General features: G+C 51.8%; 1 protein-coding gene across 1 annotated transcript in view; it reads right to left on the bottom strand.

Annotated features, from left to right (window-relative positions):
- LOC130402238 (immunoglobulin superfamily member 21-like) overlaps nt 1-25,650 on the bottom strand; it is a 127,931-nt gene that overhangs the window by 57,535 nt on the left and 44,746 nt on the right. Inside the window, exon 2 of the mRNA XM_056606380.1 lies at nt 2,486-2,598. Within this exon, the coding sequence (XP_056462355.1) occupies nt 2,486-2,598 (113 nt within the window). The remainder of the gene's footprint in view (nt 1-2,485; nt 2,599-25,650) is intronic.

Here is a 25,650-nt window from a genome sequence, read left to right as displayed (position 1 = left end):
AGCAAGCGCTTTTATTCCAAGGGACTTTCAGTGAATACAGAAGCAGACCTCACTGAGGAGTTGGACCCTGGAGAAGGCGGGAACAACCTAGTACGGGAGGAACGCCAGCAGGCGGTGGCCATGACGGTGGAGGCAAGATCACGACCCAACAGACAAGAGTGGTAGAAGACGCGCCTTCCCTCCCCGCCCCTCGGCGGTCGGCACTCTGGTAGGTGTAGCGTGATGTGAATGACATAATAGGAACACTCCAAGCGCGGTGTGCGGCGTGCAACGGGGCTGCTTGTAGACGAGGGACCTCCGGGGAGCTGCTCCTCCTCCTCCTCCTCCTCCTCCTCGTACAGACTCCCGCGTGCAGCGGAGACCTCCCCCCCCGACGGAGCCGCGCGCCCGCCGTGCCGCGGCGTTAAGGTGCGGCGCGTCACTCTGAATCTGTGTCCGCGGCCTCTACCCATGGGGCTTTGCCCCCACCGCGGGTCTGCACTTTGCACGAAGGCCTGCTGCGGATTTACTACGAGGCTATTGGTGCGGGATCACATTTGTGGTTTTGTCTTTCTCCGTGTCTTCAGGCGTCGGCGTAATGGTGTGATATTCTACTTCAGAATCCGGTTGACATTTGGCTACAGCTCATTTGCTCTCATTCACAAATGGTCAAAGTCAACAGAAATAATGGGGATTTGTTGAAATGAGCCCCGTTTTACCATGTAATGGCTTTTTAACCACTTCTATATGCTCTTATAAACATGGGTACAATCCGTGGAGTACAGCTTAATGCACGGTCACACTGCGACTCCCAGTCCTTTCAGACTTTCCCCTGAAACGTCCGCCCAGCGGAATGGGACATTTTCTGATTTTATGATATTGAACCGGTGCTCCGATTGACCGGTCCTTTACCCCGGTGCCCAGCGCACAATCTACCAACACAATCAGCCAAGGAGCCAGCAGCCTTTAGATGAAATTAGACTCAGCGCTTTCCGCTCCTTCTATTCTGCCTTTCTGGCCGAGCTTTTCGATGGGCTCCGAAGACTCCAAAGGAAAGAATCAGCTGCAGTTCCATTGGAACAAGAAGTACAATGAGACGTCGACAGTGTTTAGTCCAATAAAATGGATAGATTAAAGGAACTTTGGCAGCTAAGTGAGGGTAATTGATTTATAATTGATCAGCACTTTGTAGAGTGGAGGCCCCCCAGAGAGTGCCGAGCTAAATCTTGCAACAAACTCTGTGCTACTGTCCTTGCGAGTTTGCGAGATATGGCCGCACTGCGCTGCCAAGAGACGGTGTTAAAGATACAGCTATCAATAGATTGTTCACATGTCTGACACGTAGGTTTTACATAAGCAAAGGAGCTAAACTCACAGACTCCTGATTAAATGAAATTGTCACGGCTGCCTCGGTGATCTACGATGCTCAAGGAAAGGCATAAAGCGCCATAAATCTCGGTTTGTCCTGCCTTGAAATGTCAGCATTTGCAAAAAAACGAGCCTAGAGATACAGTTTTATTCCGGCATGTAAAGGTGAGAAAGCACACGCCGCTAGCAGTAGGACAGCGTTGCTCCCTCAGCAATAACCAGGGTGTCTCAACAGCGGACCACGCCGGTCTGCGAGGGCGTGAAGGGAGAACCAAGGCCAAAGCCCCCCTACTCCACCACAGAACAATACAACGCAATGCAAGCACTCAGGGTCCTGCTGTGAGGCCCAGGAAGAACCCGCGCTGCCTCAAGGTGTGTTCCCTGGAAAGCCTGGGACCTTTGGATGGAGACCATCTGCGCCTTGGTCCTCTTGGTGACGCAGGCATCTGAACACCGTTTACACTCCGTTCATTAATCCAACGGGAGCTTCCTAACAATATGTATATCACAGAGGCACAGGGGGGTAGAGCCAGGGATATGACGGTCCCAGCTGCTGCCTCTTCCCCCTCTGAGTGATCACCACCATCACGCCCCCTTCATTATTTACCCAACGCTCTGTTTTAGTCCCCGAATAAATCTCGACTTCATCCAGCACGTAAAATGTAAACACACACCACTTTTAATGTCGCGGCGTCAGCAACTTCCAGAGCCCCCGATCTCGAGGACACAAAGGAGGGTTCTTCTTAGTACAGTGACTTAATTACCAGCGGCACTTACGCGGCGTAATACACCAGCTGAGACTGTAATGACTGCAGAGACACCAGCTGTGAACTATTAAAGGAAGGATGCCAATGACCGGGCCATCCAGAAAGCAGCCACTCTGCGCTCCTCCCGGAGAACGCTGGGGTACAGTCGGGACGAGGGAACATATCCCGGCCGTGTTGGACGTCATAGCACATTAGGCCGTGTTCGGCCGACTGGCGACGAGGGAACAACTAGGGGCAGCCATGGAGGGGTTGACGTTGATCTACTGGTGGTTTGAAGGGAATACATCAACGGGAAGCTGCAGTGGAATATGATGCCTGGGCTTTTTGGAGGGAAATAAATAAAGAAATGTAAAGAAATAATGTGTACTCACCCGGTACCAAACAATCTCCCGCAGCCTCCCATCGGTCTTGAAGTTACACTTGAGCGTGACGGTTTCCCCCACAACGACTGGAGGCAGCGGCTCAATGGTAACTGTCAAATATCCTGCAAGAAAGTTAGAAAAGTGCACACGGGACTTTGATTATTATGGGAAGTAATAGTACAAGAACAAGAAGCCAAAGCCAGCTCTTTCAGATGCACTTGAACAGGGTACATTCCAGGTTGTTTTATTTCCTTTTGCAGTGGAATGATTTGATTTTCAAAAGCCAAATGGCCATGAATCATTCATTGAGATTTGGGGGGAGATTGACTGCGAACCGTGCAGTCTCTTGTATGCAGCCCAGAGTTTTTATTCAGAACCTTTAAAGCACATCCCCATCCAGGTAGACGGACGTGAAGCCTTTTGGCCCTTTCTTGGGGGGGTCGGACAGGAAGGTCTACATCGACCGGACATCACTCGGTTCTCTTACCCGCTAAGCACTAAGGTTGAGGACGGCTGCACGCCGGTGATGAGAACCACAGGGGCTGTGATTTATGGACTCTGAAACTACTCATTCAAGTGGTTTGAAGTCCCCAACAAGGCTCTCAGTTCGAGTTGATGCATTTGTCATCAGATTGAAACATGTTGAATATGAACATGCTCAACTGCGCGGCATTTCAGGACATTTGAGATGATGTAATATAGCTTTTTCTTCACAATCAACACATGATGTACTCTTTTTGGTTTTGTTACGTTTGATTCGATTTATTGATTCATTAATTTATGTAGTTAGTAGATAAAATATTACGGGGAAATATCATTTTAAGATTGGAAGAGAAAGCTGTAGGCCTAGCTTCATTACCACCCACCATAAGGTAATGCATAATGAGGCAAAAACAATATCCCTCTTTAAGATCCTTAGTTACTTATATAAATCAGTTCCCTTCAAAAACCACTTCAGTGGAAATGTCAAAGCTGTTTTATTTTTTATATGTTTCCATGCTGCCAGTGTCTTGAATTTATTACTAGTCATCGCTCTATCCAAGACAGTAGCTTTATTCAACGACAGCAGAGGGAGACTTGGAATGAGTCCTGGAAGGATTTCGTTAACAGGTTAAGTGATGCCGATCAAATTCCAGGTGTATCCCCACTGTTGCGTTGTAAGAGCAGGACTAAGCAGCTAAAGCCTCTTTAATTCATTGTTCCAAGCGACGGATGGTTCCATTACACACCAGCCAGACTGCACCTGGAAAAGGGAGGAGGCATGTGTGGTTGGAGTGTTGTTGGTGCGTAACGTACAAACAAATAGTAAAGTGAAATTATAGCCGATCTAACACAGTGTCACAAAAAGGAGTCTTTTCAGCTGTTTATCCTCAAGAGGTCAGGAAGGAGTAAAACTATTTGTGTTCTATTTGTGTTATTCTATTGCCCCTAGAGCATCACATGTCCCATGGTTGTAAAATTTGACGGCTGAGTTGTGTCCAGTGTTAAGGTAACGGCCAACAGCTCATTCACACGGAGGCGGCCACAGAAGGCATTCTCAAAGGCTATCTATTGGTTTGACATGTCGTCGCTCTCTCTGCGCTCAACCAGCCATCATACAGACAATGTGCTCCCAAAGGCAGAGCCACTTTACACAAGTTCTGCTGCCTTGTTCTCCATCTCCCTCAAACAAGGGGGCGGGACCACCACATTTCAGCACCACCCACGCCCCATAACGTCCTTCTGGATCCTTCTCCACCCGCCTACTACAGGGGCGGTATCCAGGGCAACATGATGGATCCCAAACACATATAGTAAACGACCGAGTCCAGATGTCAAAACACCCCTTTCGTCAAACCCCTTTATAGATCTGTAGCGGCCAATCAGTCTGCTCTCTGCTGATTCAAGAGGTGATTATTGATCCAGAAACACGTATTATTAACGATTTATTTATGCTTTAATCATGACGATACACCACGTTAGACCGAAGGTATGGGGGAGAGGGGGGAGGACATGTAGCAAAGGGCCACGGAAGGAATGGAACCTGGGTCTGTGCCGTAAGGACTAAGCCTTAATGGTACGGCTCTACCTGGTGAACCACTGGGGCACCCCTGCACCTTCAACGTGTTTCTAAACCCACACAACAGTAGGACCACCCAATCTGAGATTGGATGGTTTAGAGTAGATTTCACGCTGGATCGATTTGCTATGCAGTACTACTCAAGATGCAATGTCCTTACACGAGTCAACGAGCAGTTCATTCTGCTGTGTGGACTGCACTGTGTCACTCACGTGGAAGGCAATAGCCTTTGAGTGATTTGCATTAAAATAAAGGGGTCGAAAACTGCATTTCATTGAAGAAAGATGCAATGCAAACACGACATGTGTTACAATATTGCAGAGTTTGTAATAACACGCAATAAACAACACCGCCTGTGCTATGTTTTCATAAAGCAAACAATCTATGTGCATATATTAAGCGGAATAATCACAAGGGGCATGGATTTCCGACAGGCTTCCCTGTACTTGGCCGTGTTTCAGGAAGGCACACACACTCACACACAACCAACCGCCCCCATAAGAGGGACTGTTGAATACACTTCCCCGGCCCGTTCTATATGTATACAGGAGGCAGAGTTATGGAGCGTCTGGCACGCAGCGTCTCTGGGGTTTCAATCCGAGGGCTTCTCTGCACCTAACTTCATGGGGCGAAAGTTCTGGAACTCAGTGTGCTGCTGAACTCGCATGGATTAAACTCTCTGTCGACTTAAGGAAAGAGAACACTTCCTTAAGACCCAGCGAGGGCCGGCTTTGTAATTGTATTGTGAAAAGGAGTTCTTCATAGGCTACTTTCTGTCTTTGTTTTTTTAATTATTTTGCATATATTCTATCTTTAACCAAGCAAGTTCATTGAAAAAAGATTCACATTTTCAATAACGGCTTGGCCAAGAGGCCATTCACAGCAGAAACTCAAAAATGAAACAGGGATTTCATTTTATACAATACAAGCCTTATTCTATCAAAGTCCTTCCATCCCATAATAAACACCGGAGGATTAAATATTTGAAACCACATAAAGTGCAAGGCCAAAAAAGCCATGGTTTCGAAAAACAAACCCAAGTGGGAATGTCCAGCATCACTCATCCGTCCTGCAGCTGGTCTGCATGGTGAATGTGCAGCCTACACACCTACCAACCGCAGAGTCTAACCCTGATTTAGATGGCTACGGAGAATACTAGCCATTCCTAACACAATTTAACGATTGCAACCTCAGATGACAGATTCTCCCGCCAAGTGGTGTGATGGTGGCACATTATATAAATGGAGAAATCATGTTTATTTACGTTTATTAAACCCCAATGCTGGGTCACAATCCCAGAGTTAAACCAATATATTTTGTGATAGACCAAGACACATTATACCATGAGCCATTGCGGGATGTCAGGCCTGTGTAGCTTTGATGTCGTTTCATAAACCCGGGGGGAATATGCTTTCTCTCAGAGGCTTTTGAATAGTACTTGTTCTTCTTTCAGAATGAAGCGAACCGCTGTAGAATTAGGGATTCAGAGATCCCATCTGCGCTACCGTTAGGGCTCTGATAAACAGTCTGCAGAAGGGTTTAAGCCATATGCCGCCATCACCTTATAATACTTGTAGCACATGTTTTAAACATCGGATCTTTTAGGTGATATAAGGAGTCATAAAATTCATGCATTGGGACTCGGGCACTAAGTGGCAATCTCGAAGATCTCCAAAGCCCTTTATTTTAATATACGTCAGTTAAGTCACTCTATGTCGCCAAATGAGGTGGCACAATGGGGATGGAGCCCGCGGCCCACTGATATAACCACGTGCATTGGCCATATTATGAATGTTACAGTTGAGACTTTCCTGCCATGCGTTGAAGTCCCCAGCGGCCCAGCGAGGGACAGCTCCTCCATCGCCCCGCCGTGGCTGCTCACTGGTGGTGTGGTGACGTACACGGGGCCTCCCATAGGGACCCCCGAAGAGAACGACACACATATCCTCGAGTTTATACACGCCGTGTAAAAACAGCCCATCGTTTTAAAGTCCTATTTTGAGTTGTGTTTTTAGTGAGTTAGGACTTTGACCCAGCGGCGAGCCGTGTGTCAGCTCATGCAGATACGCTCGTTAAAATCACTTCATTAAATCAGCAGATAAAAGAGGGTCTTCCCCCCGGAGTCCAAGTTGAGGGATAAATTAGAGGTGGAGGCCGCCCGTCATTAATACAAAGCCCCGCGAGTTTAGAGGAAATCCTCCCCATTTACCTCCAACCCACCATCAGCGCTGCCTTCCACCCCCCCCCCCCCCCCCCTCCCCCTCACTGGGGGCTAACCAGGGAGACGACGTTGGTCACCAACAGGCTGAGCACACAGAAAGTGGACATCCCTTCTGGGGAGACGCGAGGACGTTTAATTTGAATTGAGAATCGATTAAATGAATTCCAGGATCGGGAGTCGGAATTGTCCATTGCAAGCATTCATCAAATACTGTTGAGAGGGTGTAAAAGATGGGAAATATTTATAGAAAATGGAGAATGTGCAAAGTGGCAGATATTTTATGTTGACCCTGTGAATTACGATAAATTAAATGTTAATAATAGCCTTGATATTTGTCAATGTTTTGGCTTCAGGATTAAAGAAAATACCCCTTCTTTAACCGTTTTTGTGGATTTTAAGTAAAATGAAATCAAATAAAATTGATCGGGAACATCTCTTTCATACATTAATTGATGTTAATGGTGAGGCGAGTATAGTGTATATTGTTTAATGCATAGGAATGAGTGAGTGGTATCTATGGTTTAGTCCAGGGATTAATTGTAGGCATCTCATTGGCTGTCCAGCATGGGAAATCCAGCGTGAAAAAAAAAAAAAAGGGGCGAATTACATGTATTCAGCACTTCCGCCAGAATTCCAAGAATTCCTGTGCACAATTCCTGTGTACAGCTGGCAGACTTGTACCAAGAAACATAGGCTCCTCATTCCAACACAATTCAATATCCATTGCACGGCTTTACAAACGACTTCATAAATTAGAATCGTTTTATTGGCCAATTCCACATTGAAAGAGTTCCAACTATCTACCAACGCCCTTGTTAAAACACAAGCCAGCACAAACTGTTTGCTGTCAGCTCATGAGCAGCTCAGCCAATGAACAGTCACACACGTGCAGGAACAGCATGAGGAACGGAAGGAGTCGGTTTTCTTCTCATTCATGGCCCCTGTCTTCCTCATATCATGCAAGGTACATCCAAGCCGGCTGTTCCCAGATGTGTGTATGAATATGTGCATGCGTATTTTATGTGTATGTGTATGTGAGTGTTTGAGGGCGAGAGAGAGAGAGAGAGCTAGAGAGAGAGAGAGAGCAAGAGAGAGAGTGTTTGAGTGTGTGTGAGGTTAAACTCACGAGGCATTGATCTGGCTGACGTGGCTTTTCCACGCTCACGTTTCCTGATATTGATTCCTTCCAGCGTATCAGCGCTGCATTTTAAGCGAGGTCGATGCTCCATCATACACCGATCTGCAGCCAATCAGTGCCTGACCTGCCTTGGCATTAATTATAAACTTCAGCTTAACTGCGCGTTCCAGCAAACCGCGGCAAACTCCTCAACACTCTCTGAACGAAGGACAAACTCTTTTTTATGCTGTTTGATTCTCCTAAATAACAAACATGTAGCCATGGATACAGAGGCATATTTCACTGTCACAGACGGAGCCGTCGTCAAAATCCCCATTAAGCTCCTTTGAGTAAACTTCCCGTTCATCTCTCACTCCTCTCTCTAGACGCTTTGGAAACGAAACGCTCAGGGCAATGAGCCGGATCCCTCGACTGTCTCCGTCGTCATCACCACAACACGCCGGTGTGTGTGTTGGGCGCGGTGGAGGCTGGCGTTTAATTGCCTCGTGTTAAAGGCTGGTGGAGGCAGATGAGGCCGGCGCGCGGCTCGTCTTCATCCATCAAGGGCGGAGTCGTCGGAACAACGTGTAATGAGGGCTGCGGACTATGGCTTCTGCCATTAATAACGGCCGTTTGCCAAGACGCTCCGGGGAAACAAAGGGAGTGGTGCTTCTGGGCTGGCGTCGCGTCCGCGCTGCTATTGTGGCCGTGATTTATGGCGCTGCCTAACCTTTGCTTTAGATCCCCGTGCGGCGGACCGGAGCGGAGCGACGGATGGCGAGGAGATAGCGGCGAGAGTCTTCTCTCGGACGCTCTGTAGCCAAAATGATTTGTGGCGTCGAAAGTGCTAGCATCTTAGACCGCAATGCTAATGTGAGTGATCATCAGTTTCATTACGCCCATTAATGCCATCATGTCATTCTTACCAGCACGCTTTGCTTATCGCTCATGCTGTAGTCTCCACCGATGTTGAGCGTCATCAATGCCGTTGCGTCATTATTGTTGGACCGAGCGTGATCCTTCATGCGACCGTCATAATCACCGTTGCTGAATCATCAATACTTTCATTATAGCCTTTGATGCATCAATAATGAGGTTTGTGCTATCATCCTTATCGGGAATATACCATAATATCCTTATTAGTACCATACGCATTATAGGCAATCAATGAGTATTAAATCTATCATCACCAAATCATTTAAAAAATATCCATTATTTTAATTTGAAATGAAGGGACAGTAATTAACAGTGGAAATTAAATACCAAAAATAAACAAATATTGAGACTGATATTTGGATCCAACTTGATCTCTAACAAGGACCTAACATTTGGACGAAGAAGAAAAAAATCCTAACATCTGCGTGGTTTGGCCAGACATCTGTCCAACAACCCTTATAAGAGAACAGTTTGAATGGCGTCCATTTTGAGAGGATTTCCAGACAGTCGATAGCGTCTGATAATCTCAGCATTACCGGCGCACGCCGAGCACAGTGGCGGACATCAGCTTAAAGAAATCGAGTTCTTAGGATTGGCAGACGGCTGTGGACTGGGCGGATATATAATGCATGTGTGATCTCCGCAGAACATCCCCCTGTTTGCCCCCCTCTCTTCAGTCTGTGCGGGTACCTTCGAAAATATTAAACTTAGGGGCCCGAGGCAAGAGAGAGCTAAGTGTATCCGTTTGAAAGTATGAAACATATCTGGCTGAGAATATTCTCCAGAAAATCATTCGCAAAATGTACAACTAAACGGCAATTAGAGCGATAGAGGACGACTGCGGAGGAGCTCCCTGGAATAAGTGAGTCTTTGTTCAGTGGCCGCCCCTATCCCGGTTGACGGCAGGTGAAGACGCTGATGTGAAGTTATGAAGTAGGAGAAAGGATTTATACAGAATGATTCCTGTATACCATCATAGGGACTGCAATAAGGGGTGCCCTCCTGTTGTAGTGAACCACACCGTTCTTGAAGGAACCGTTAAAAATGCCCAAAGACTTAATTCAGCCAAGGTGTCCATCTCCAACGGCGGCTATGTCCCCGTTCAGGGTTAGACGTTCAATAACCCGTTCAGGGTTGGTTTCCACCAATCCGACGGGTTTCTTCTGTACCCTTGAATGCAAACAGAGGCAAGCGGACCCCCGGGGAGGAGGGGAGGGCCGCGGAGGGTGGGGGGGAGAGTCGGTCTGTATGAGTGGCGCCCGTGATTGATGCCGGCCAAGAACACAATCTGGGGCCGTGGTTCAGGTCTTGCTTTGTAAACAGGGAGCTGATGTGTTTTCCACTCAGAGTGATTTACTGTTTAATGAAATGCTTCTGCTGAGAAAGAGATAGAAAGAGAATGAGTGAGAGAGAGAGAGGGAGGGAGAGAAGAGAGACGGGAGAAAGAAAAAGAGAGAAAAAGAGGGAGAAGAAGTAAGAGAATGAGCGACGGAGAGAAAGAGACTATCCATTATAATCCCGCTAGCGAACAGCCGAGACCGCTGTGCAGGATAGCCATCAGGAGGAAGTCCATCAGAAGGTCTTCTGACTGGGGCCCCGAGGGCTAGCAGAATTAATTCAGATTCACAGCCAATCTTTTTTTTTTGGGGGGGGTGTGCATGGCCTGCTGGCCCATGCGGGCTTAGCAGCCTTATCTATAAGCGCTGTGCAGCATCACATTCACAAGCTATAGCTATAGCCACATGAGGGAGACCTGTCCTCTGGTCCTTCCGCCTTCATTTGGATTTATTATTATCCTACCCTAATAGCACACAACTGTTGTGGATTTAACGACTTTAATACCCCTGTTGGTATAGCCTCGATGTCCGATGTGAGACTTACATTAGGTTGCGGTTTGTGTTTGAGCCGTCTAACTGCACAACGGAGACTGCGGTGGGATTGGGAACTGGCAATAAAAAAATACATCAGATAATCTCACTATATGGAGACACAGGGGATATGTTATTATTATCCCACAGGAGTCAAGACGCACGCACGCACGCACGCACACCTTCATTTTGGATAAGATAAATTATTTAATTTGCACGAAGCACAAGACTTGGATGCACCAGTTGCATGCAACGCTGCTTGTGACACAGCAAGCCCCACAATGCAACAGGGCCCTGGCTGCAAGCCCCACAATGCAACAGGGCCCTGGCTGAAGGCCCCACAATGCAACAGGGCCCTGGCTGCAGGCCCCACAATGCAACAGGGCCCTGGCTGCAGGCCCCACAATGCAACAGGGCCCTGGCTGCAGGCCTCCAGTGCCACCAGGGAGAATGGCCTCACTCCTCGCTCACACGACTGTTATTTAGATTTTGGAAAGAGAAAATAGATTGCCTTCAAAGCCTGGGGAAATCACCGATACTGAGAATACGGAATACGGAAGAGCAACTCAGGCCCCCGACGTAGATCAGCGGTGCTAATATCAGGGCTGGAAGGAGAGGAGAGGAGGCAGAAGACAAAGTGAAACAGATCATAAATCACTTCTTAAGAAATGACTCATGATTTTATAATCATTGTTTGTTTTTTCAGTCAAACAAAAAACAAAAAAAATGTCACTCAAAGATAAGGTTGGTGTGAATATGTATTACGTAAACAGTGCATCCCAGTTTTTATTTAGGCCATTAACAGTCACCGGGTTCTCATTGCATTCCTGAAGACCCCAGCAGCTGCTCTTAAGCAGATAATTGCAGCATTTGACTTTGACACAAACAATTACAAAATCATTAAAAACTTGCAGCTGTGCCGGAACTAACATTTGAGAGTGTTCTGTGGACGTGTTTATTCTGGTTGTTTATTCCACCTTCAAAGGCTCTGTTGAGGGCTCCAGTATATTCTTCTGCCTTGCCACCGGAAAGCTTTTTATGGACAAAAATGGCCAAATTTGTTATCCCGATAATGGCATAATAATGCTGTTAAAGCAATGTATGTAGCAACGAAACATGTCGTGTTTGTCATTGTATGTGAATACGCAATGCAGAGGCACTTCATACACATTTACGAGTGCAGTCATTTCTCTGCTCCAAAAGGCGACCTGGCAATGTGTTAGTACGTCTAACTGAGTCCAGGTAGGACGCCTGGAAGATAAGTCCACATCAAATAACTAAAAGGCAGCGAGCATCAAATGAAATGGCCACCGAGCCATGGGAACAGATAGAGCCAATTGGTTTTTAATAAGGTAAACAGATAACCAGAGAGGCAGATAAACACAAAGCAGACTCATCGCCGAGGCATGATGCTCTGGCTAACAAAGGGGGAGGGTGTGGGGGTGTGGGGGGAGAGGGGGGAGAGTGGCTAACCCAGAGACAAACCGCGGGGTATGAATCACCCAAATGTGCAGTCAATCTAAAGAGGCCCTCGTCCAATCACCAGAGGTCGTGAGCAATAGCGAGGAAGGGAGGGAGAGAGAGAGAGAGAGGGAAGAGGGAGAGGGAGAGGGAGAGAGAGAGGAGGAGGAGGAATGGACGTTCTGAATGTCAGAGGGGGCGTGTCCCGGGCATGGGCTCCACAGTGGGACCGCAGACGGCCGAGTGCCTTCATCACGGTGGAATCCCAGCGGGTAAAGGAGGGCATCTCGGCCAAGCAGGGGCCCCTCGTCCCTCGACCCTCGTCCTCCCGGGACAGAGATTATTAATAATAACGTTTACACACCTCGTCCCCAAGAGGAGCTCGTCCGCCGCCCGCAGGGGCCGGACCGCTGCTGTGTCTCACCGTCTCACACGCCATCAAATACAGACACCCTAACACAATACCCAGGGTACCGCCATCAAATACAGACACCCTAACACAATACCCAGGGTACCGCCATCAAATAAAGACACCCTAACACAATACCCAGGGTACCGCCATCAAATAAAGACACCCTAACACAATACCCAGGGTACCGCCATCAATACAGACACCCTAACACAATGCCCAGGGTACCGCCATCAAATAAAGACACCCTAACACAATACCCAGGGTACCGCCATCAAATAAAGACACCCTAACACAATACCCAGGGTACCGCCATCAAATACAGACACCCTAACACAATACCCAGGGTACCGCCATCAAATAAAGACACCCTAACACAATACCCAGGGTACCGCCATCAAATAAAGACACAGTAACACAATACCCAGGGTACCGTCATCAAATAAAGACACAGTAACACAATACCCAGGGTACCGTCATCAAATAAAGACACAGTAACACAATACCCAGGGTACCGTCATCAAATAAAGACACCCAAACACAATACCCAGGGTACCGCCATCAAATAAAGACACAGTAACACAATACCCAGGGTACCGCCATCAAATAAAGACACCCTAACACAATACCCAGGGTACCATCATTAAATAAAGACACCCTAACACAATACCCAGGGTACCGTCATCAAATAAAGACACAGTAACACATACCCAGGGTACCATCATTAAATAAAGACACCCTAACACAATACCCAGGGTACCGCCATCAAATAAAGACACCCTAACACAATACCCAGGGTACCGTCATCAAATAAAGACACAGTAACACATACCCAGGGTACCATCATTAAATAAAGACACCCTAACACAATACCCAGGGTACCGTCATCAAATAAAGACACCCTAACTCAATACCCAGGGTACCGCCATCAAATAAAGACACATTAACACAATACCCATTGTTTTCCCCTCACGTGCACATGTGCGCCCGTACGTGAGCGTGTGTGTGCTTAAAAGGAAGAGCGGGCATATTGGTAGAGTGACCTCGATGAAGACATCAAGTGTTGAGTCCATTGAGCTCGCCTGACAAACAGACGGGCCACGATGGCTGTGTAGCCCGTCCTCCTACTCTATAATTCATTTCTATTACCTCTAGCTGGCCTTCAGAAGCTCTCCTCCTGCCCCCCCGCCCCCCGCCACCCCAAGATGTATACACACATCTCCATTCTTATTTGACTTGGACCATGCTGCACTTCTGCACACTGCGGCAAGTCTAGACAAAGCTACAGTGCACACTCAGGAAGGCAGCCATTTTGTGGAGCAAGTGTAGAGCTCCCAGCTAAAGTGGAATTACAGAGAGAGGGGGAGGAGAGAGGGGAGGGGAGGGAGGAGAGAGGGGAGAGAGGAGAGAGGGAGGAGAGAGGGGAGAGAAGAGAGAGGAGAGAGGAGAGGGAGAGGAGAGAGGGGAGAGAGGAGAGAGGAGAGGGGAGAGAGGAGAGAGGAGAGGGAAGAGGGGAGAGGGGAGAGGGGAGAGAGGAGAGAGGAGAGGGGAGGGGAGAGAGGAGAGAGGGGAGGGGAGAGAGGAGAGGGGGAGGAAAGTGGGGGGAGAGGAGAGGGGAGAGGGGAAAGAGGAGAGGGGAGAGGAGAGATGAGAGAGGGGAGGTGAGAGAGGAGAGGGGAGAGAGTAGGGGGGAGAGAAGGAGAGAGGAGAGTGGAGAAAGGAGAGAGAGGGGAGGGGAGAGAGGAGAGGCAAGAGAGAGGAGAGGAGAGGAGGGGAGAGGAGAGGAGAGGAGAGGAGAGGAGAGGGGTGGAGAGGAGAGGAGAGGAGAGGAGAGGAGAGGGGTGGAGAGGAGAGGAGAGGAGAGGAGAGGAGGGGAGAGGAGAGGAGAGGAGAGGGAGCAAGATACGTTTGTCCAAGATGCAATGAGGAAGTGGAGAGCATAATCGTCCGTTTGCGTCGACACAATCCTGACACCGCTTTGGGCTGGAGGGATCCATTTACTAAATTAGCAGGAGGGAAAGAAAAAAAAAAGCAGGGAAGAGGAGGAAGGCAGCGAGAGCGAAAAAGAGACAAATTCGCCAAGAACAAAAGCAGAGCACTTTGAGTTAAGTGGGCCCCGGAATAAGAGCCATCTTTCTGCCGGTGATATCCAGTAGAGCCGTTGGAGCGGTGTGCAACGGGAGAGCCACATCGCACTCCGCCAGAGAAAAACAACCCGGGAGATGGAGCAAAGTCACGGGACGATATGTCCCGGAGCCCGGCTGTGAGAACATGCTAACGTGCTACTAATGAGGAGCGAAGGAGGAGGTGTGAGAGGAGTGTTCAGGTGTTGGTGGGAGACGGAGGCTCTAATGGCTGCCTCGCCTCGCCTGCCCCCCCCCCCCCCCCCCCCCCCCCCCATGGGGTGTCACTCTCTGCCCTCCTGATATCCGCCTTAAGCTGTAATCAGGGAGCCCGACGACACGAGGTAAACAACACCGTCACGGGACCCGGCAGGAACACAACCCCACCCTCGCCTCCACCGTCACCTCATCTCCCCTCCAATCCCCTGCTCTCTCCTACCCCCCCCACCCTCTGGTGGTGGAGCAGAGGATGCCGTCATCAGCAGTGGATCTGGGGTCAGACGTCAGGAGGGGCGTGGCCGGCGGCTCGCTCCGCGATGCTGAAGGCTACACTGGACGACGGGCGCTGGGGATCGAACCGAGAACCCCCCCCGACTCCTGGGAGTGGCCCCCCCCCCGGCTCCTGGGAGTGGCCCCCCCCACGGCTCCTGGGAGTGGCCCCCCCCACGGCTCCTGGGAGTGCCCCCCCCCCCCCCCCGTCTCCTGGGAGTGGCCCCCCCCACCCGTCTCCTGGGAGTGGCCCCCCCCTCGACTCCTGGGAGTGGCCCCCCCCACCCGTCTCCTGGGAGTGCCCCCCCCCCCCCGACTCCTGGGAGTGCCCCCCCCCCCCCCCCCCGACTCCTGGGAGTGGCCCCCCCACCCCAGTCCACCACTCGGGCCCCTCAAGTCATCACAACCAGGGCCGTGGGGGGGGGGGGGGGTGTATATGTATCTCCAGCACTGCAGTGCGGATTAAAGGACCCCCCCCCCCCCCCCCCCCCCCCCAGCATGCACTGGAAACCAACTGCACACACATTCACACACACTTGGTTTCAACAGCTATACACCCCAACCCCTCCCCAGCCCCCAACTCTGAGTCAGGCACACACACACACACACACATAGCGCACACGCACACACACACGCGCGCGCATCGCGTCACCACAGGATGATACCTTCACTCCCGGAGCCGGAGGCCGTGGTGATGAATGGCCGCCGCCGCCGCCGCCGCCGGGGAGAGGAGCGGCGAGAGACAGCGCCGACGGAGGGGCGGAGTCACGCTCGGCGGCTCATTGATACAAATGACCCCCCCCACCAAGATACACGGGGGGGTTCCCCCCTCAAGATGCTGTTGCACCCCAACCTCAACCGTCGCTACGCAAGGGGGAGGGTGGAACAGAGGACCACGCCACCCTCCCCCCCCCACCCCCCCCCACCCCCGCCCTTCCCTAACCTGATTACAAGCTTTGTTTGGGGGGGGGGGGGGGCTCTGGGGAGAGCTCACAGTATGAGAAATAAATTAAAAAGTAAGAGGGAGGGAGATAACAGAAAACAGCCGCACGCCCTGAGAGCTCAAAACATTGAGTTAGAGCGGCTTCCTCTATCGGCTGTTCTGACGCAACCGCCAACACACCACCGCCACCACCCCCACCTACACCCCCATCACCACCCCCATCACCACCACCACCTCCACCACCACCCCCATCACCACCGCCACCACCACCTCCACCACCACCACCTCCACCCCCATCACCACCGCCACCACCCCCACCTCCACCCCCATCACCACCGCCACCACCCCCACCTCCACCCCCATCACCACCCCCATCACCACCCCCATCACCACCGCCACCACCATCACCACCTCCACCCCCACCACCACCACCACCCCCACCTCCACCCCCATCACCACCCCATCACCACCGCCACCACCATCACCACCTCCACCCCCACCACCACCACCACCCCCCCCACCTCCACCCCCACCTCCACCCCCATCACCACCCCCATCACCACTGCCACCACCCCCACCTCCACCCCCATCACCACCCCCATCACCACCGCCACCACCCCCACCTCCACCCCCATCACCACCTCCATCCCCACCTCCACCACCACCACCACCCCCACCTCCACCCCCACCTCCATCCCCATCACCACCCCCATCACCACCCCCATCACCACCTCCATCACCACCTTCACCTCCGCCACCACCACCACCTCCACCACCACCACCACCACCACCACCACCACCACCACCTCCACCACCACCACCACCACGCCAGTGGTGTTTTAGGAGGAGGCTCAGCATGTGTCGGACCTTCATTGAGATGAATTAATAAATAAACCGGTGAATGTAATGAACTAAAAAAGCAGTGCTCCAGAAGACGGCCAGCTGTCCGGCCCCCCTCCCTGACCTCCACTCAGGGAGGGGGGCAGCTGTCCTGTGCCCCCCCCATGATCCCTACTCTGAGCTGCTGTTCCAGAGCCGATCTGAAAACAAATTAAAGAGGATTAGCGTTCCCTCTCTGTGTTCTCCCCAGAACACCGCGTCCTCCGGCTGCCCGCCCGCCCGACCTTCACAGCCCCTCCTGGGTCCTGGGTCCTGGGTCCTGGGATGCCCCCCCCCGCCCCCCCCCCCCCCCCCCCCCTGGCCCCCGGGATGGTGTTTTAAGGGCCCACGTGCCTGGATGGAGGGACACAGCGCTCACGTAACGGAGCTCTGACGCAAATAAAAAGTTGGGCTGAGTTTGGACGGCAGTGCTGGAATAGGTTCCTGTTTGATTGAGTTTGATTTGTAATTACACTTGTTTTGATTACGTGTCCTTTTGGACGCACACACACACGCACATGCAAGTGGACACACACACAGCCACACCCGCGCACATGTGGAAGTGCACACACACACACACACACACACACACACACACACACACACAAACACACACACACACACACACACGCACGCACACACCCTGCCCCATGCTACCCTGCTAGGCCTCCAGTGTTTTGCAGCAGCAGTAGCGGTGGTACACGGCAGCAGCATCTCGTTTTCCAACCAGCGGCGGTATTGCTCATTTATCAATATAAAAATCTCTGTGAGCGGCGAGCGCGATGAAATTGTAGAACAGAGAAAGCGTTACCTGGGGCTGGGATTGCAATGATATCCAATCCATGCATTCTCCCCATTTGTCTTTCACTCGGTTGTAGCATGCAGAGAAACAGTTATTATTCCAGGTGGTCTGTCTGTACCTAAAGTCACGCTTTATAAACGTGCAGAGAAGAGCAGGAGCGCCAACGACTTGATGACTCGTCTCGTTTGCTAGTGCTTAACCTACAATAAATCAGTAAATTGATTAACAGGAGAAAACGATCCATTAGACATTTGGTAACTGCACTCATCATTTATCAAATATATACGCCAAACCTTTAACTGTTTATTGCATCATTAAAGCAAATACTTTGGGTTTTTCTTTTGTTTTCCGATCATTACAAAATGAATTATTTAGTTTTCTTTGGCTGCCCCTCAAACAAGGCGAGCAAATTGAAGCGTTCGCTCCGGTAACTTGTGATGAAAGTTTGCCATAACATGACATTTATGATTAATCAACGCAATGAATAAAATGCTCAAATCGATCGCTTATTTTCCAAAGGGCTCTTCGCTGAGTCCAACAGAGCTGATCCGCCTGCACCTCCGTCAGTGAACCCCACCCCACCACCTCCATCAGTGAACACCATCACCTCAACCATCAGAGAACACCATCACCTCCATCAGAGAACACCACCACCTCAACCATCAGAGAACACCATCACCTCCATCAGAGAACACCATCACCTCCATCAGAGAACACCACCACCTCAACCATCAGAGAACACCACCACCTCAACCATCAGAGAACACCACCACCTCCATCAGTGAACACCATCACCTCAACCATCAGAGAACACCACCACCTCAACCATCAGAGAACACCACCACCTCAACCATCAGAGAACACCACCACCTCCATCAGAGAACACCACCACCTCCATCAGAGAACACCACCACCTCCATCAGTGAACACCACCACCTCCATCAGAGAACACCACCACCTCCATCAGAGAACACCACCACCTCCATCAGTGAACACCACCACCTCAACCATTAGTGAACACCACCACCTCCATCAGTGAACACCACCACCTCCATCAGAGAACACCACCACCTCCATCAGAGAACACCACCACCTCCATCAGAGAACACCACCACCTCCATCAGAGAACACCACCACCTCAACCATCAGTGAACACCACCAACTCCGTTCCAGCTCAGTGCAGTGAACAGCACCACCAGCTCCACCCTGCTGCCCCTCTTCCTGGAACCCGGCTCGTTCCCCTGATTGGAGGGACACTGCGCCAACATCCCTCACATCCCGCCCGCCGTCCTCCCGTCGCCATGGTTATCACCGACATGGATCAACCTTCATGTACACCGTGTATCACAGGGAGCTCGTCCGTCATTGAGCCCCCGTTGACAACCTCCCCTCCACCTCCCCCCTCCCAGCTTCTGACACGCTACGCCGACCTTGCAGAGCGTCAACACGCCAGAACATCAGGGGGAAGAGTTGCAAATGGAGTTGAACAATTTTAGAGGAGTCGGTATCGACCCCTGGGGAAATCGTTATCGTGGCAACCACCGGGCGGCATATGAATAAATGAATCTAACAAATGTATGTCAAACAATATTAAAGCACAAAAGGTATGTTCAGTATGTAAATGAAGGTACGCATGGACTATAATGAGGAGGAGGAGGAGGAGGAGGAGGAGGAGCAGCAGCGTGATGAAGGCAGCCGAAGCTTCCAGAACAGAGCTGGGTACCCCGCTCATTGAAGAGCAGCTCCTAGCTTAACGAGAGGAACCCCCCCACTGCCGGGCCCCGCCCCCCCCCACTAATCACAAGCCTCTACCTTGACAATGAGGCGACCACTAGCTCAGAGGGGGATCAGAGGGGAGCTGAAGCCCCTCTTCTGGGGGGGGTCTCACCGGGCGCCGACCGCAGCGATGCGTTTTAAAAAGCCCCAACAGACAACAGCCGATGGACTCTTGATGGGAGTCGTAGTTTGGGCCGATTTTCCTTTTATTTAATCTAGCAATTCAATCTCACTGCATCCATTGTCCACTCGAAGCACTGCTCTAATTATGCGGCGCTCTTGTCTCTACCTGCCATGGCTCCTGTCCTTTGGTCCAATGGATTCTAATAAAGTAGGGGTAGCAGCACGGTGGCAGCGTGGTGGGGGCAGCCGGGGTTTGGAGCGCGGGCTTGGGGAGAGGGAGAGAAAAATAATAGAAAGATGGAGGGATATAGAGAGAGCGGGGAGATGGAGCCAGATCAGGGACTCAAGGGTGTGTGCGGGTATGTGGGTTTGTGTCTGTGCGGGTATGTGGGTTTGTGTCTGTGTGGGTATGTGGGTTTGTGTCTGTGTGGGTATGTGGGTTTGTGTCTGTGTGGGTATGTGGGTTTGTGTCTGTGCGGGTATGTGGGTTTGTGTCTGTGTGGGTATGTGGGTTTGTGTCTGTGCGGGTATGTGGGTTTGTGTCTGTGTGGGTATGTGGGTTTGTGTCTGTGCGGGTATGTGGGTTTGTGTCTGTGTGGGTATGTGGGTTTGTGTGTGGGTACGAGTGTGAGAGAGTGAGAGAGTGCGTGACGTAAGTGAAAGAGAGAGAATGAAGTAGACCCAGAAAGAGACCGAGCGAGTGGCTGAAGAGAAAAAGAGAGAGACAGAGACAGAGAGAGAGAAAGAGAAAGAGAAAGAGAGAGAGAGAGAGAGAGAGAGAGAGAGAGAGAGAGAGAGAGAGAGACAGAGACAGAGACAGAGACAGAGACAGAGAGAGAGAGAGAGAGAGAGAGACAGAGGGAGACAGAGAGACAGAGAGACAGAGAGAGAAAGATAGATTGAACGAAACGTGACATAGAGAGACAAAGACAAAGACAGACAGAGAAAGGGAGAGATTGAAGAAACAGGAGACAGAAAGAGAGAGACCGACAGACAGACAGAGAGAATGAGAGAGAGAGAGAGAGAGAGAGAAATTGAAAGAAATGAGAGAGAGAGAGAGAGAGAGAGAGAGAGAGAGAGAGAGAGAGAGAGAGAGAGAGAGAGAGAGAGAGAGAGAGAGAGAGAGAGAGAGAGAGAGAGAGAGAGAGAGAGAGAGAGAGAGAGAGAGAGAGAGAGAGAGGAGTCCTCTCCCGCTGCTCGGGGGAAGCGGCTCCATTGGTATTCACGGCAGTGCCTCCATTTTGGATCTTCTCAGTCTACTTGGCCGCGGCCGAGTGCGGCCCTTGACACATCTCCCTGCACTGCTACTCAAAGAGCCACTGTGTTAATTGGGCTAAACTGAGTTAGAGCGGGGAGGGGAAATTAATGCTGGGCCCTGAGCAGGCAGGGGGGGAATCACATCTGTCAGGTCGGGGGTCGGGGGGGGAGGGGGGGGGGGGGGGGGACCCTGCCTGCGTCTCGGGAGCCCGACTTCCTGCCTCCCTCTGCCGGGCGGGGCCAGTGTGCTGTAGGCAGGGTCTACACTCTGATTACGTTATGCAACACGTTATGGTCTGCGTCGGCTCTCATAGCGTCCATACGTTAGGAGACGCTGCAGCACTCACACAACGGGAGCTTTAGATGTTCGCGCCAAACAATCAAGACACTTAATATTTAATTGCGCTTTTTCAAATGGGTGCCCACTTATATATTCATGATAACCAACAATGTGTCAGCTCATATTTATTATGAGCCATAAACGTAACGGATCTGAGCGTATAAATAGATGGAGCCATATGCTGTCTCCCCTGCGGGCGCATTCCAACAGCCATAGAGTTTATGTCGTGCCGTTAGGTGACAAATGATTAACCTGCAGCCAGGAACGGCGCTGGAGTAGAATGGGAGGTCACCTCGATGCACAAGGGTAATATGAATCTGATACGAGTCGTGTGTGACCTCCAGGCTCTGCCGTAGCTGCAACCCGCTCACAACGCCAGATCTATGGCACGGTGCCTCGGCATGTGGTCATAGGTGGGAGGTGTGCCGGGCAGAGATTGTCCTTCTGCACTTGACCATGAGCGCTACTGTGTGTGTGTGCTCGTGTGTGCTCGCACGCGTGCTCATGTGCGTGTGTGTGTGCGTGCGTGTGCGAGCTTGTACGCATGCTTGTTTGCGGATACAAATGCAGCTTGCGTTGAACCTAAACAGCGGCGGTGAACGGCTGAGACGTACAGAACGCTGAACAAATCACCGTTATTATCTCAAGGGCCTCTCGCAGCGCATAGGTGGCGTCAGTAAAGGAATCAATCCAAATCATTTGGAGGAACCCTCGGCTGGCATCACACCCCAACACTGAACCGAGCACTACACTCCATCACACCCCAACACTGAACCCAGCACTACACTTCATTAAGGGGACAATCGTTGTTGATTGCGACCCGATTGCATAATGACAGCTTTCACCTGCAACAAGGAGGGACTCCCCCAGGGGAGAGCGGATCATAAAGCAGAAAGGAGCGGGAGGGGGGCTCGGGGGGGCGGGCCCTGGCGTGGGGGGCCGCGGTCGCACACAGCGGCCCCCGGTCCCATGACATCTGAGGAGCCACAGACACATCCGTCAATCCAGACACAGCCAACGCTGTCTGAATACCAATCCAGAGAGGAGCCGCGCGCACACACAGACACACACACACACACACACTCACAGACAGAAAGCCACTCACAGATACACACACACAGACAAACAAACGCACGCACACACACAGACACACTCACAGAAAGACACACACAGATACACACACACAGACACACAGACAGACCCACATACACCGACAGACACACACAGACAAACAGAAAACCACACACGCACACACACACACAAACAGACAGACACATACACATAGACACACACACACACAAACACAGACAGACACACACAGGCAGACAGAAAACCACACACACACACACACAGACAGACACATAGACACACACACAGACACACACAGGCATGGCCTTGGAACACAGCAGAGCCCTGAGATGTCATCACACCACGCTGACCGACAACACCAGCCACAGAACAGCAACACACACACGCAGTAAACAGGCTCTCAGGGGGCGGCTTCACACGGCGAGGCTGTACCAATGCATGACTGATCGTACTGCAGGTTGTTCAGAGGCCTCGGGGCTGGTAGAGGGGGGTAGGGGCAGGTAGAGGGGGGTAGGGGCAGGTAGAGGGGGGCAGGGGCAGGTAGAGGGGGGTAGGGGCAGGTAGAGGTAGGGGCAGGTAGAGGGGGGTAGGGGCAGGTAGGGGGGTAGGGGCAGGTAGAGGGGGGTAGGGGTAGGTAGAGGGGGGTAGGGGCAGGTAGAGGTAGGGGCAGGTAGAGGGGGGTAGGGGCAGGTAGAGGGGGGTAGGGGTAGGTAGAGGGGGGTAGGGGCAGGTAGAGGGGGGTAGGGGCAGGTAGAGGGGGGAAGGGGCAGGTAGAGGGGGGTAGGGGCAGGTAGAGGTAGGGGCAGGTAGAGGGGGGTAGGGGCAGGTAGGGGGGTAGGGGCAGGTAGAGGGGGGTAGGGGTAGGTAGAGGGGGGTAGGGGCAGGTAGAGGTAGGGGCAGGTAGAGGGGGGTAGGGGCAGGTAGAGGGGGGTAGGGGTAGGTAGAGGGGGGTAGGGGCAGGTAGAGGTAGGGGCAGGTAGAGGGGGGTAGGGGCAGGTAGAGGGGGGTAGGGGTAGGTAGAGGGGGGTAAGGGCAGGTAGAGGGGGGTAGGGGCAGGTAGAGGGGGGTAGGGGTAGGTAGAGGGGGGTAGGGCCAGGTAGAGGGGGGTAGGGGCAGGTAGAGGGGGGTAGGGGCAGGTAGAGGGGGGTAGGGGTAGGTAGAGGGGGGTAGGGGTAGGTAGAGGGGGGTAGGGCCAGGTAGAGGGGGGTAGGGGCAGGTAGAGGGGGGTAGGGGCAGGTAGAGGGGGGCAGGTAGAGGGGGGCAGGTAGAGGGGGGCAGGTAGAGGGGGGCAGGGGTAGGTAGAGGGGGGTAGGGCCAGGTAGAGGGGGGTAGGGGCAGGTAGAGGGGGGTAGGGGCAGGTAGAGGGGGGTAGGGGCAGGTAGAAAGGGGTAGGGGCAGGTAGAGGGGGGTAGGGGCAGGTAGAGTTGGGTAGGGGCAGGTAGAGGGGGGCAGGTAGAGGGGGGCAGGTAGAGGGGGGCAGGGGTAGGTAGAGGGGGGTAGGGCCAGGTAGAGGGGGGTAGGGGCAGGTAGAGGGGGGTAGGGGCAGGTAGAGGTAGGGGCAGGTAGAGGGGGGTAGGGCCAGGTAGAGGTAGGGGCAGGTAGAGGGGGGTAGGGCCAGGTAGAGGTAGGGGCAGGTAGAGGGGGGTAGGGGTAGGTAGAGGGGGGTAGGGCCAGGTAGAGGTAGGGGCAGGTAGAGGGGGGTAGGGCCAGGTAGAGGTAGGGGCAGGTAGAGGGGGGTAGGGGTAGGTAGAGGGGGGTAGGGCCAGGTAGAGGTAGGGGCAGGTAGAGGGGGGTAGGGGCAGGTAGAGGGGGGTAGGGGCAGGTAGAGGTAGGGGCAGGTAGAGGGGGGTAGGGCCAGGTAGAGGGGGTAGGTAGAGGGGGGGTAGGGGTAGGTAGAGGGGGGCAGGGGTAGGTAGAGGGGGGTAGGGGCAGGTAGAGGGGGGTAGGGGTAGGTAGAGGGGGGTAGGGGCAGGTAGAGGGGGGTAGGGGCAGGTAGAGGGGGGTAGGGGCAGGTAGAGGGGGGTAGGGGCAGGTAGAGGGGGGTAGGGGCAGGTAGAGGGGGGTAGGGGTAGGTAGAGGGGGGTAGGGGTAGGTAGAGGGGGGTAGGGGCAGGTAGAAAGGGGTAGGGGCAGGTAGAGGGGGGTAGGGGCAGGTAGAGTTGGGTAGGGGCAGGTAGAGGGGGGCAGGGGCAGGAAGAGGGGGGTAGGGGCAGGTAGAGGGGGGCAGGGGCAGGTAGAGGGGGGTAGGGGCAGGTAGAGGGGGGTAGGGGCAGGTAGAGGGGGGTAGGGGTAGGTAGAGGGGGGTAGGGGCAGGTAGAGGGGGGTAGGGGCAGGTAGAGGGGGGTAGGGGCAGGTAGAGGGGGGTAGGGGCCTTTTGCTCATGGATCGGACCACAGGCTGGGCTGCAGACATCAGGGGATCGAACCAAGTGCTTCTTGGATGGGGGTCACCACCCTATCCTCCCTACCCACCATGTCCAAATTATTTGGAAACTCCACTCAGAAAAACACAAACAACAGGAATAAGATGGAAATAACCACAGTAAAATACAATTCAAAGTAAATAAATTGATTTGTGTCGCTGGTAACGAATAGACAAGTAGTGGGTATTGACGTGAGGAGTGAAACACGCATCCTGCGGCCCGTGATTGGAGGGCTCGTCATCGGCGTAGTCGTGGATTCTCCATGAGGGTAGAAGTTCGGAGAGGGTAGAAGTACGAAGCAATTTTTCGGCAGATTATTGATAATAATGTATAATTGCATTGTTTTAACAGAGTGAAGTTTTGAAGAGAATGAAATATGCATTGGATAATGATTGTATTATGGGATGGATGGATGTAGGGCATTGTCTACGGCGTGGTGTAGTTCTGCAAGAGAACGTTGATTGGTTCAGAGCCATTAAATCAAAGCCCTATTATTCCCTCAGACATCTCATACGTTTGGAGCAAAGCCGCTATAACATGGAGTTAATACTGAATAATTGATTTGAATCCAGAATCGTATCATTATCTCATTTAGAATTTAATTATAATGAAACAAATCGATACAATTACATTTTATTTAATCTTTTATTAAAATGGTATTATTATTAGAGATTTGATTGGCTGTGAGCTCCCCTTTTAAAAAATAGATTTAATATAGAGGCTGAACACACTGAATACACTAAAAGGTAGTTCCTCATGAACGAAATCAAAGCTATTGCAACCGATAATTAAAACTGCCAACTGCCGCTCATTTCTGAACAGGTTCAAACATCGATTCAGTCCGATAAAAATAATGAATAC

The sequence above is a fragment of the Gadus chalcogrammus genome, chromosome 13 (assembly GCF_026213295.1).
Source record: "Gadus chalcogrammus isolate NIFS_2021 chromosome 13, NIFS_Gcha_1.0, whole genome shotgun sequence".
Lineage (NCBI taxonomy): Eukaryota > Metazoa > Chordata > Actinopteri > Gadiformes > Gadidae > Gadus > Gadus chalcogrammus.
This window is presented reverse-complemented; position numbering and strand designations above follow the sequence as displayed.